The 12,444-nt window shown below is 46.4% G+C and overlaps 1 protein-coding gene across 1 annotated transcript in view; it reads left to right on the plus strand.

The window, feature by feature from the left end:
* Positions 1-12,444, plus strand: part of MUC16 (mucin 16, cell surface associated) — a 132,922-nt gene that overhangs the window by 59,043 nt on the left and 61,435 nt on the right. Inside the window, exons 9-13 of the mRNA XM_054013927.1 lie at positions 6,215-6,418; positions 6,764-6,901; positions 7,685-7,888; positions 8,588-8,691; positions 10,026-10,096. Coding sequence (XP_053869902.1) covers positions 6,215-6,418; positions 6,764-6,901; positions 7,685-7,888; positions 8,588-8,691; positions 10,026-10,096 — 721 coding nt within the window. The remainder of the gene's footprint in view (positions 1-6,214; positions 6,419-6,763; positions 6,902-7,684; positions 7,889-8,587; positions 8,692-10,025; positions 10,097-12,444) is intronic.

Consider the following 12,444-nt stretch of genomic DNA (forward strand, 5'->3'; position numbering starts at 1 on the left):
CAAGCTGAAAGCACAACTGTAGCCACATCAACTGCTCTAGAAACAACCACAGTTCTGGAACAGAGCACTTCCCCAGCTGAGAGTACACCAATAATTAGTACTTCTACAATGGAAGGGACAACCACCCTTCCTCTTCTTAGCACTTCACAACCTGAAACCACTGCTGCAGCCACATCTACCAGAGGAATAACCTCCACCTCTCCTCTAGAGACGTCTTCTGCAGCTGAAACTACAGCAATGACTAGTAGCACTAGAAGTGAAGAGACAACCACGCTTCCCCTTCTTACAACTTCAGGACCTGGGAGCACAGCTATAGCCACTTCAACTTTTCCTGAGACCTCCACAACTCTTGCAGAGACAACAACCCCAACAGAGAGGATAACAATAACTAGTACCACTGGAGCTGAAGTGACATCCACACCTTCCCTCCCTGCAAGTTCACAAGCTGAAAGCACAGCTGTAGCCAGTTCTACCACAATAGAAAGATCCACCTCACCTTTCCAGACTACTACTTCAGCTGAAACTACAGCCGTAACTAGTACATCTACAATAGAGGTGACAACCACTGTTCCTAATCCCACGACTACAGTACCTGCGAGTACAGCTGCAGCCATCTCAACTGCTCCAGAAACCACCACAGTTACGCTAATGACCACTTCCCCAACTGAGACTACACCAGTAATTAGTACTTCTACAATGGAAGGGACAACCACGCTCCCCCTTCTTAGCACTTCACAACCTGAAACCACTGCTGCAGCCACATCTACCAGAGGAATAACCTCCCCCTCTCCTCTAGAGACGTCTTCTGCAGCTGAAACTACAGCAATGACTAGTAGCACTAGAAGTGAAGAGACAACCACGCTTCCCCTTCTTACAACTTCAGAACCTGGGAGCACAGCTATAGCCACTTCAACTCTTCCTGAGACCTCCACAACTCTTGCAGAGACAACAATCCCAACAGAGAGGACAACAATAACTAGTACCACTGGAGCTGAAGTGACATCCACACCTTCCGTCCCTTCAACTTCACAAGCTGAAAGCACAGCTGTAGCCACATCAACTGCTCTAGAAACAACCACAGTCCTGGAACAGACCACTTCCCCAGCTGAGAGTACAACAATAATTAGTACTTCTACAATAGAAGGGACAACCACCCTTCCTCTTCTTAGCACTTCACAACCTGAAACCACTGCTACAACCACCTCTACCATAGGAATAACCTCCACCTCTCCTCTAGAGACGTCTTCTGCAGCTGAAACTACAGCAATGACTAGTAGCACTAGAAGTGAAGAGACAACCACGCTTCCCCTTCTTACAACTTCAGGACCTGGGAGCACAGCTATAGGCACTTCAACTTTTCCAGAGACCTCCACAACTCTTGCAGAGACAACAACCCCATCAGAGAGGACAACAATAACTAGTACCACTGGAGCTGAAGTGACATCCACACCTTCCCTCGCTGCGACTTCACAAGCTGAAAGTACAACTGTAGCCACATCAACTGCTCTAGAAACAACCACAGTTCTGGAACAGAGCACTTCCCCAGCTGAGAGTACACCAATAATTAGTACTTCTACAATGGAAGGGACAACCACCCTTCCTCTTCTTAGCACTTCACAACCTGAAACCACTGCTGCAGCCACATCTACCAGAGGAATAACCTCCACCTCTCCTCTAGAGACGTCTTCTGCAGCTGAAACTACAGCAATGACTAGTAGCACTAGAAGTGAAGAGACAACCACGCTTCCCCTTCTTACAACTTCAGGACCTGGGAGCACAGCTATAGCCACTTCAACTTTTCCTGAGACCTCCACAACTCTTGCAGAGACAACAACCCCAACAGAGAGGATAACAATAACTAGTACCACTGGAGCTGAAGTGACATCCACACCTTCCCTCCCTGCAAGTTCACAAGCTGAAAGCACAGCTGTAGCCAGTTCTACCACAATAGAAAGATCCACCTCACCTTTCCAGACTACTACTTCAGCTGAAACTACAGCCGTAACTAGTACATCTACAATAGAGGTGACAACCACTGTTCCTAATCCCACGACTACAGTACCTGCGAGTACAGCTGCAGCCACCTCAACTGCTCCAGAAACCACCACAGTTACGCTAATGACCACTTCCCCAACTGAGACTACACCAGTAATTATTACTTCTACAATGGAAGGGACAACCACCCTTCCTCTTCTTAGCACTTCACAACCTGAAACCACTGCTTCAGTCACCTCTACCATAGGAATTACCTCCACCTCTCCTCTAGAGACGTCTTCTGCAGCTGAATCTACAGCAATAACTAGTAGCACTAGAAGTGAAGAGTCAACCACGCTTCCCCTTCTTACAACTTCAGGACCTGGGAGCACAGCTATAGCCACTTCAACTTTTCCTGAGACCTCCACAACTCTTGCAGAGACAACAATCCCAACAGAGAGGACAACAATAACTAGTACCACTGGAGCTGAAGTGACATCCACACCTTCCGTCCCTGCAACTTCACAAGCTGAAAGCACAGCTGTAGCCACATCAACTGCTCTAGAAACAACCACAATCCTGGAACAGACCACTTCCCCAGCTGAGAGTACACCAATAATTAGTACTTCTACAATGGAAGGGACAACCACCCTTCCTCTTCTTAGCACTTCACAACCTGAAACCACTGCTGCAGCCACATCTACCAGAGGAATAACCTCCACCTCTCCTCTAGAGACGTCTTCTGCAGCTGAAACTACAGCAATGACTAGTAGCACTAGAAGTGAAGAGACAACCACGCTTCCCCTTCTTACAACTTCAGGACCTGGGAGCACAGCTATAGCCACTTCAACTTTTCCTGAGACCTCCACAACTCTTGCAGAGACAACAACCCCAACAGAGAGGATAACAATAACTAGTACCACTGGAGCTGAAGTGACAACCACACCTTCCCTCCCTGCAAGTTCACAAGCTGAAAGCACAGCTGTAGCCAGTTCTACCACAATAGAAAGATCCACCTCACCTTTCCAGACTACTACTTCAGCTGAAACTACAGCCGTAACTAGTACATCTACAATAGAGGTGACAACCACTGTTCCTAATCCCACGACTACAGTACCTGCGAGTACAGCTGCAGCCACCTCAACTGCTCCAGAAACCACCACAGTTACGCTAATGACCACTTCCCCAACTGAGACTACACCAAGAATTAGTACTTCTACAATGGAAGGGACAACCACCCTTCCTCTTCTTAGCACTTCACAACCTGAAACCACTGCTTCAGTCACCTCTACCATAGGAATTACCTCCACCTCTCCTCTAGAGACGTCTTCTGCAGCTGAATCTACAGCAATAACTAGTAGCACTAGAAGTGAAGAGTCAACCACGCTTCCCCTTCTTACAACTTCAGGACCTGGGAGCACAGCTATAGCCACTTCAACTTTTCCTGAGACCTCCACAACTCTTGCAGAGACAACAATCCCAACAGAGAGGACAACAATAACTAGTACCACTGGAGCTGAAGTGACATCCACACCTTCCGTCCCTGCAACTTCACAAGCTGAAAGCACAGCTGTAGCCACATCAACTGCTCTAGAAACAACCACAGTCCTGGAACAGACCACTTCCCCAGCTGAGAGTACACCAATAATTAGTACTTCTACAATGGAAGGGACAACCACCCTTCCTCTTCTTAGCACTTCACAACCTGAAACCACTGCTGCAGCCACATCTACCAGAGGAATAACCTCCACCTCTCCTCTAGAGACGTCTTCTGCAGCTGAAACTACAGCAATGACTAGTAGCACTAGAAGTGAAGAGACAACCACGCTTCCCCTTCTTACAACTTCAGGACCTGGGAGCACAGCTATAGCCACTTCAACTTTTCCTGAGACCTCCACAACTCTTGCAGAGACAACAACCCCAACAGAGAGGATAACAATAACTAGTACCACTGGAGCTGAAGTGACAACCACACCTTCCCTCCCTGCAAGTTCACAAGCTGAAAGCACAGCTGTAGCCAGTTCTACCACAATAGAAAGATCCACCTCACCTTTCCAGACTACTACTTCAGCTGAAACTACAGCCGTAACTAGTACATCTACAATAGAGGTGACAACCACTGTTCCTAATCCCACGACTACAGTACCTGCGAGTACAGCTGCAGCCACCTCAACTGCTCCAGAAACCACCACAGTTACGCTAATGACCACTTCCCCAACTGAGACTACACCAAGAATTAGTACTTCTACAATGGAAGGGACAACCACCCTTCCTCTTCTTAGCACTTCACAACCTGAAACCACTGCTTCAGTCACCTCTACCATAGGAATTACCTCCACCTCTCCTCTAGAGACGTCTTCTGCAGCTGAATCTACAGCAATAACTAGTAGCACTAGAAGTGAAGAGTCAACCACGCTTCCCCTTCTTACAACTTCAGGACCTGGGAGCACAGCTATAGCCACTTCAACTTTTCCTGAGACCTCCACAACTCTTGCAGAGACAACAATCCCAACAGAGAGGACAACAATAACTAGTACCACTGGAGCTGAAGTGACATCCACACCTTCCGTCCCTGCAACTTCACAAGCTGAAAGCACAGCTGTAGCCACATCAACTGCTCTAGAAACAACCACAGTCCTGGAACAGACCACTTCCCCAGCTGAGAGTACACCAATAATTAGTACTTCTACAATGGAAGGGACAACCACCCTTCCTCTTCTTAGCACTTCACAACCTGAAACCACTGCTGCAGCCACATCTACCAGAGGAATAACCTCCACCTCTCCTCTAGAGACGTCTTCTGCAGCTGAAACTACAGCAATGACTAGTAGCACTAGAAGTGAAGAGACAACCACGCTTCCCCTTCTTACAACTTCAGGACCTGGGAGCACAGCTATAGCCACTTCAACTTTTCCTGAGACCTCCACAACTCTTGCAGAGACAACAACCCCAACAGAGAGGATAACAATAACTAGTACCACTGGAGCTGAAGTGACAACCACACCTTCCCTCCCTGCAAGTTCACAAGCTGAAAGCACAGCTGTAGCCAGTTCTACCACAATAGAAAGATCCACCTCACCTTTCCAGACTACTACTTCAGCTGAAACTACAGCCGTAACTAGTACATCTACAATAGAGGTGACAACCACTGTTCCTAATCCCACGACTACAGTACCTGCGAGTACAGCTGCAGCCACCTCAACTGCTCCAGAAACCACCACAGTTACGCTAATGACCACTTCCCCAACTGAGACTACACCAAGAATTAGTACTTCTACAATGGAAGGGACAACCACCCTTCCTCTTCTTAGCACTTCACAACCTGAAACCACTGCTGCAGCCACCTCTACCAGAGGAATAACCTCCACCTCTCCTCTAGAGACGTCTTCTGCAGCTGAAACTACAGCAATGACTAGTAGCACTAGAAGTGAAGAGACAACCACGCTTCCCCTTCTTACAACTTCAGGACCTGGGAGCACAGCTATAGCCACTTCAACTTTTCCTGAGACCTCCACAACTCTTGCAGAGACAACAACCCCAACAGAGAGGATAACAATAACTAGTACCACTGGAGCTGAAGTGACAACCACACCTTCCCTCCCTGCAAGTTCACAAGCTGAAAGCACAGCTGTAGCCAGTTCTACCACAATAGAAAGATCCACCTCACCTTTCCAGACTACTACTTCAGCTGAAACTACAGCCGTAACTAGTACATCTACAATAGAGGTGACAACCACTGTTCCTAATCCCACGACTACAGTACCTGCGAGTACAGCTGCAGCCACCTCAACTGCTCCAGAAACCACCACAGTTACGCTAATGACCACTTCCCCAACTGAGACTACACCAAGAATTAGTACTTCTACAATGGAAGGGACAACCACCCTTCCTCTTCTTAGCACTTCACAACCTGAAACCACTGCTTCAGTCACCTCTACCATAGGAATTACCTCCACCTCTCCTCTAGAGACGTCTTCTGCAGCTGAATCTACAGCAATAACTAGTAGCACTAGAAGTGAAGAGACAACCACGCTTCCCCTTCTTACAACTTCAGGACCTGGGAGCACAGCTATAGCCACTTCAACTTTTCCTGAGACCTCCACAACTCTTGCAGAGACAACAATCCCAACAGAGAGGACAACAATAACTAGTACCACTGGAGCTGAAGTGACATCCACACCTTCCGTCCCTGCAACTTCACAAGCTGAAAGCACAGCTGTAGCCACATCAACTGCTCTAGAAACAACCACAGTCCTGGAACAGACCACTTCCCCAGCTGAGAGTACACCAATAATTAGTACTTCTACAATGGAAGGGACAACCACCCTTCCTCTTCTTAGCACTTCACAACCTGAAACCACTGCTGCAGCCACATCTACCAGAGGAATAACCTCCACCTCTCCTCTAGAGACGTCTTCTGCAGCTGAAACTACAGCAATGACTAGTAGCACTAGAAGTGAAGAGACAACCACGCTTCCCCTTCTTACAACTTCAGGACCTGGGAGCACAGCTATAGCCACTTCAACTTTTCCTGAGACCTCCACAACTCTTGCAGAGACAACAACCCCAACAGAGAGGATAACAATAACTAGTACCACTGGAGCTGAAGTGACAACCACACCTTCCCTCCCTGCAAGTTCACAAGCTGAAAGCACAGCTGTAGCCAGTTCTACCACAATAGAAAGATCCACCTCACCTTTCCAGACTACTACTTCAGCTGAAACTACAGCCGTAACTAGTACATCTACAATAGAGGTGACAACCACTGTTCCTAATCCCACGACTACAGTACCTGCGAGTACAGCTGCAGCCACCTCAACTGCTCCAGAAACCACCACAGTTACGCTAATGACCACTTCCCCAACTGAGACTACACCAAGAATTAGTACTTCTACAATGGAAGGGACAACCACCCTTCCTCTTCTTAGCACTTCACAACCTGAAACCACTGCTGCAGCCACCTCTACCAAAGGAATAACCTCCACCTCTCCTCTAGAGACGTCTTCTGCAGCTGAAACTACAGCAATGACTAGTAGCACTAGAAGTGAAGAGACAACCACGCTTCCCCTTCTTACAACTTCAGAACCTGGGAGCACAGCTATAGCCACTTCAACTCTTCCTGAGACCTCCACAACTCTTGCAGAGACAACAATCCCAACAGAGAGGACAACAATAACTAGTACCACTGGAGCTGAAGTGACATCCACACCTTCCGTCCCTTCAACTTCACAAGCTGAAAGCACAGCTGTAGCCACATCAACTGCTCTAGAAACAACCACAGTCCTGGAACAGACCACTTCCCCAGCTGAGAGTACAACAATAATTAGTACTTCTACAATAGAAGGGACAACCACCCTTCCTCTTCTTAGCACTTCACAACCTGAAACCACTGCTACAACCACCTCTACCATAGGAATAACCTCCACCTCTCCTCTAGAGACGTCTTCTGCAGCTGAAACTACAGCAATGACTAGTAGCACTAGAAGTGAAGAGACAACCACGCTTCCCCTTCTTACAACTTCAGGACCTGGGAGCACAGCTATAGGCACTTCAACTTTTCCAGAGACCTCCACAACTCTTGCAGAGACAACAACCCCATCAGAGAGGACAACAATAACTAGTACCACTGGAGCTGAAGTGACATCCACACCTTTCCTTGCTGCGACTTCACAAGCTGAAAGCACAACTGTAGCCACATCAACTGCTCTAGAAACAACCACAGTTCTGGAACAGAGCACTTCCCCAGCTGAGAGTACACCAATAATTAGTACTTCTACAATGGAAGGGACAACCACCCTTCCTCTTCTTAGCACTTCACAACCTGAAACCACTGCTGCAGCCACATCTACCAGAGGAATAACCTCCACCTCTCCTCTAGAGACGTCTTCTGCAGCTGAAACTACAGCAATGACTAGTAGCACTAGAAGTGAAGAGACAACCACGCTTCCCCTTCTTACAACTTCAGGACCTGGGAGCACAGCTATAGCCACTTCAACTTTTCCTGAGACCTCCACAACTCTTGCAGAGACAACAACCCCAACAGAGAGGATAACAATAACTAGTACCACTGGAGCTGAAGTGACATCCACATCTTCCCTCCCTGCAAGTTCACAAGCTGAAAGCACAGCTGTAGCCAGTTCTGCCACAATAGAAAGATCCACCTCACCTTTCCAGACTACTACTTCAGCTGAAACTACAGCCGTAACTAGTACATCTACAATAGAGGTGACAACCACTGTTCCTAATCCCACGACTACAGTACCTGCGAGTACAGCTGCAGCCACCTCAACTGCTCCAGAAACCACCACAGTTACGCTAATGACCACTTCCCCAACTGAGACTACACCAGTAATTAGTACTTCTACAATGGAAGGGACAACCACCCTTCCTCTTCTTAGCACTTCACAACCTGAAACCACTGCTTCAGCCACCTCTACCATAGGAATTACCTCCACCTCTCCTCTAGAGACGTCTTCTGCAGCTGAATCTACAGCAATAACTAGTAGCACTAGAAGTGAAGAGACAACCACGCTTCCCCTTCTTACAACTTCAGGACCTGGGAGCACAGCTATAGCCACTTCAACTTTTCCTGAGACCTCCACAACTCTTGCAGAGACAACAATCCCAACAGAGAGGACAACAATAACTAGTACCACTGGAGCTGAAGTGACATCCACACCTTCCGTCCCTGCAACTTCACAAGCTGAAAGCACAGCTGTAGCTACATCAACTGCTCTAGAAACAACCACAGTCCTGGAACAGACCACTTCCCCAGCTGAGAGTACACCAATAATTAGTACTTCTACAATGGAAGGGACAACCACCCTTCCTCTTCTTAGCACTTCACAACCTGAAACCACTGCTGCAGCCACCTCTACCATAGGAATAACCTCCACCTCTCCTCTAGAGACCACTTCCTCAGCTGAATCTACAGCAATGACTAGTAGCACTAGAAGTGAAGAGACAACCACGCTTCCTCTTCTTACAACTTCAGAACCTGGGAGCACACCTATAGCCACGTCAACTATTCCAGAGTCCTCCACAGCTCCACTAGAGACCACTTCTCCAGCAGAGACTACAGCGCTATCTACTACCACTACAGTAGAAAAGACAACCACAGTTCCTCCTCTGACCATCACTAGAGCTGAGAGCACATCTTTGGCCACCTCTACCATTGGACAGACATTCAGCTCTCTTTTAGAGACTACGTCTCCAGTTCAAACTACAGCCATGACTAGTCGCGCACCTTTAGAAGAAAGAACCACAATTAGTCTTCCTACTACTACACTACCTCAGAGCACAGCAGCAGCTGCCTCTTCTGTTCCACAGACCTCTATTGCTCCTCTAGAGACCACTATCCTAGCTGAGACTATGGAATTACCTAGAACCACTATAGTTGAGGAGAAAACCACAATTTTCCTTCCAGGTACTTCCCCAATTGAAGCTACCACTTCAATGGCTATCCCCACACCAACTCCTGTGGCCACTTCCCGCACTGAGACCACAGCTGGAGTCACTTCTATTTTACCGTTGACACCTACAGTCCGTCTTGAGACAAGTTTTCCCTCTGAGACCACAAGAATTCCCAGCACCTCTAGAGAAGTGGAGACACCCACAGCTGCCCTTCTTGTCACTTATCCCACCGCAACCACAAGTGCAGTCACCTCCTTTTTAGCAGAGACATCCACAGTTGCTGTTACAGTGACTTCTCCGGCGGAGACCACAGTGACACTGTCTCCCACCACAGCAGGTCCTAAAACATCCACATCTGCTCTGGAGACCAATTCCCCATCTGAGATCCCAATAGCTTTGGGCACCACTACAGAACTTGGGACACCCACAGCATCCCTTGTCACCACTATTCTCGCCAAGACTACTAAAACATCACCCATTGCTACAGCAGCAGAGAGAAGCACAGCGGCGCCAATCACCACTACCCCTACAGAGACCACAACAACTTACACCTCCACTACACGACAGGGAACTACGACAGGTGCCCTTTTTACAACTTCTCCGGCTGAGACCACAACCTCTCTGGGCGTCCCTATCAGAGGAGAAACAACAGCAGCCATCTCTGTGACGACCACAACGTCGCTTTCACCTACCACAGCTGCATTGACAAGTAAGGGCATTATTTTCCTCTTGTTTATCCTTTCAGATTGAAAGAAACAAATGGTTTCTATCTGTTATTATCCTGTTAGAATGGAGGTATTTTGAATACAGCAAAAGTGAAGGTGCCCTGCTACCTACAGTAGCCAGATATTATTTGGTATATATGTAGTGAAATTTAGAATTTTCATATATATAGGAAACAAGAGAAAGGTGAACATAAAAGAAAAAATAAATAGAACAGATGGGAGTATCTTATTGTAATGACGGCGTCTGCTCAACTCAACCCGTCTTTCAGGTTGTTCGTTAACAGAAATCATGTGACGGGGAGGGGATACAAACTGATATAAAAAAGGGATTGGAATGGCAATTGTCCCAATTTTTCTTGGTACCTTTTTCTCATTTACAGTAATTGCTTGTAAACTTGAAATGGAGTATGTGCTTAACATTAAGCATATGATTAAGTCTGTCCCTTTTCAGCAAAGCACTGAAGCAAGTGAGTCGTCTTGCTGATGTCAGTGGGACTACTCATGCTTTAAAAACATGGTCTGAATGCACAAAAGGAGTTAGGCATGGTGAGGCTGAGGGTCACAGCACCGAACTTTTAGGCAGTTAGAAAGTCACTGAGATTCACAAAACCTGAGTTAGGTACCTAGGCTGTTATACAATGAATGAGGGGAGAGAGTTTCCTTAAAATGATATCCACCAGGGTATAGAGTTGTTCTCGTGTGCTTTCTCTCTTTCTGTGGCCCAAATAACTCAGAATGAGATAGGAAGATCGAGAGCACGCAAGTGCATGTTAGCCAGGATGGGGAAGACCCAGGATGCAGTCCCTGGGCCTAGATGACTCTTTAATTATTTATCCAGAGCACAACTGTATGTCTCCCACATCCCAGGTGAGTAACCGAACCACAGAGCTATAAAGTTATGAGGGAGGACCTCCTACTCTCCCTCGCAAGAACTGTTTTGTGTGAATGCACCTGAGGGGCCCAGTCCAGGAGGCATGCTAAGGTTATTTTACTTTTGTATTTGGCATTGGTGCAACTGTTGCTGGAAAATTGTGTCCAGTTCTGGTGCCCACAATTCAAGAAGGATGTTGGTAAACTGGAGAGGGGTCAGAGAAAAGCCCAGACAATGATTAAAAATTAGAAAACATGCCTTGATATGAAAGACTCAGTGAGCAAAATCTATTCAGCTTAACAAAGAAAAGGTTGTGGTCAAGTCACCCCTCAATCTATAAGGACCTGCCTTGGGAACAAATATTTGATAAAGGGCTCTAGAGCAAACAAAAGCATCACAAGATCCAGCAGCTCGAAGTTGAACCTAGACAAATTCAGATGGGAAAAAATATGTACATTTTAAAAAACTAGAATAATTAGTCTTTGGGAAAATTTACCAAGAGTTGTGGTGGATACAACACCCTTGGCAATTTTAAAATCAAGGTAAGATTTTTTTTATTTAAGTTATTCTCTATTTCAAAAGGAATTATTTTGGGAAGTTCTATGGCCTACAGGAGGTCAGAGTAGATTATCACAGTGGTCCACTCTGGCCTTGCAATATATGAAGCTATGAATGAGAGTGAAAATTACAGTTACAACCACTGCAAGAGTAGTGTATAGATTCGTTCGTGTAACTGAGAATGAGGTCCAGAGAGTAGGAAATGCAAAAAGTATTCTAAAGCAAACTACAGAATTACTCTCTTATATATGTTCAACATGTAAGTTATGAGAAATATAGATGGAAAAAATTCAGAACTGGAGAGAAAATGCTTCAATCTTCAAAAGTAAAGCAAACTCTATGTATGTTAACACTGATGATATATTATCAGTATATATATTGCTTGGATACGCACTCAATATGTGGTGTAAGAACATATATATATATAATAGTATACCTGAGATACATTTCTCTACACAGACCATGAAATAACTGAAGTAATCTACCAGAAAACCATTAAGCCAGTGGAACAAAATAAAGTTAATAATGTCACAACAACACAGACAACTCCTGTGGTTAAAACTACCACCACCACCACCAAAAGTACAACTTTAGAGAGTACCACCAAAGCAGCAGCTCCCGTGATCCCAAACAAACCTGGGACCACAGCAACGTATCTCACAACAGGAGCAGAATCCATCACCACAGCCCCAGTGACCACTTCCACAGCCGAGACTAAAACTGCAACTACATCTACATTAGCAGAGACATCCACTTCTGCTCATCCAACCTCCTCCCTAACTGAGGCCACAGCACTAATTAGCACTTCCACATCACAGCCAACCACACTCACTCTGCCTGCTAGTTCAACGTCTGTTATGACTGTTGCAGCCACCTCTGCAACAGCAGAAACGTTCACATCTC

This window comes from Malaclemys terrapin, chromosome 24 (assembly GCF_027887155.1).
Source record: "Malaclemys terrapin pileata isolate rMalTer1 chromosome 24, rMalTer1.hap1, whole genome shotgun sequence".
Lineage (NCBI taxonomy): Eukaryota > Metazoa > Chordata > Testudines > Emydidae > Malaclemys > Malaclemys terrapin.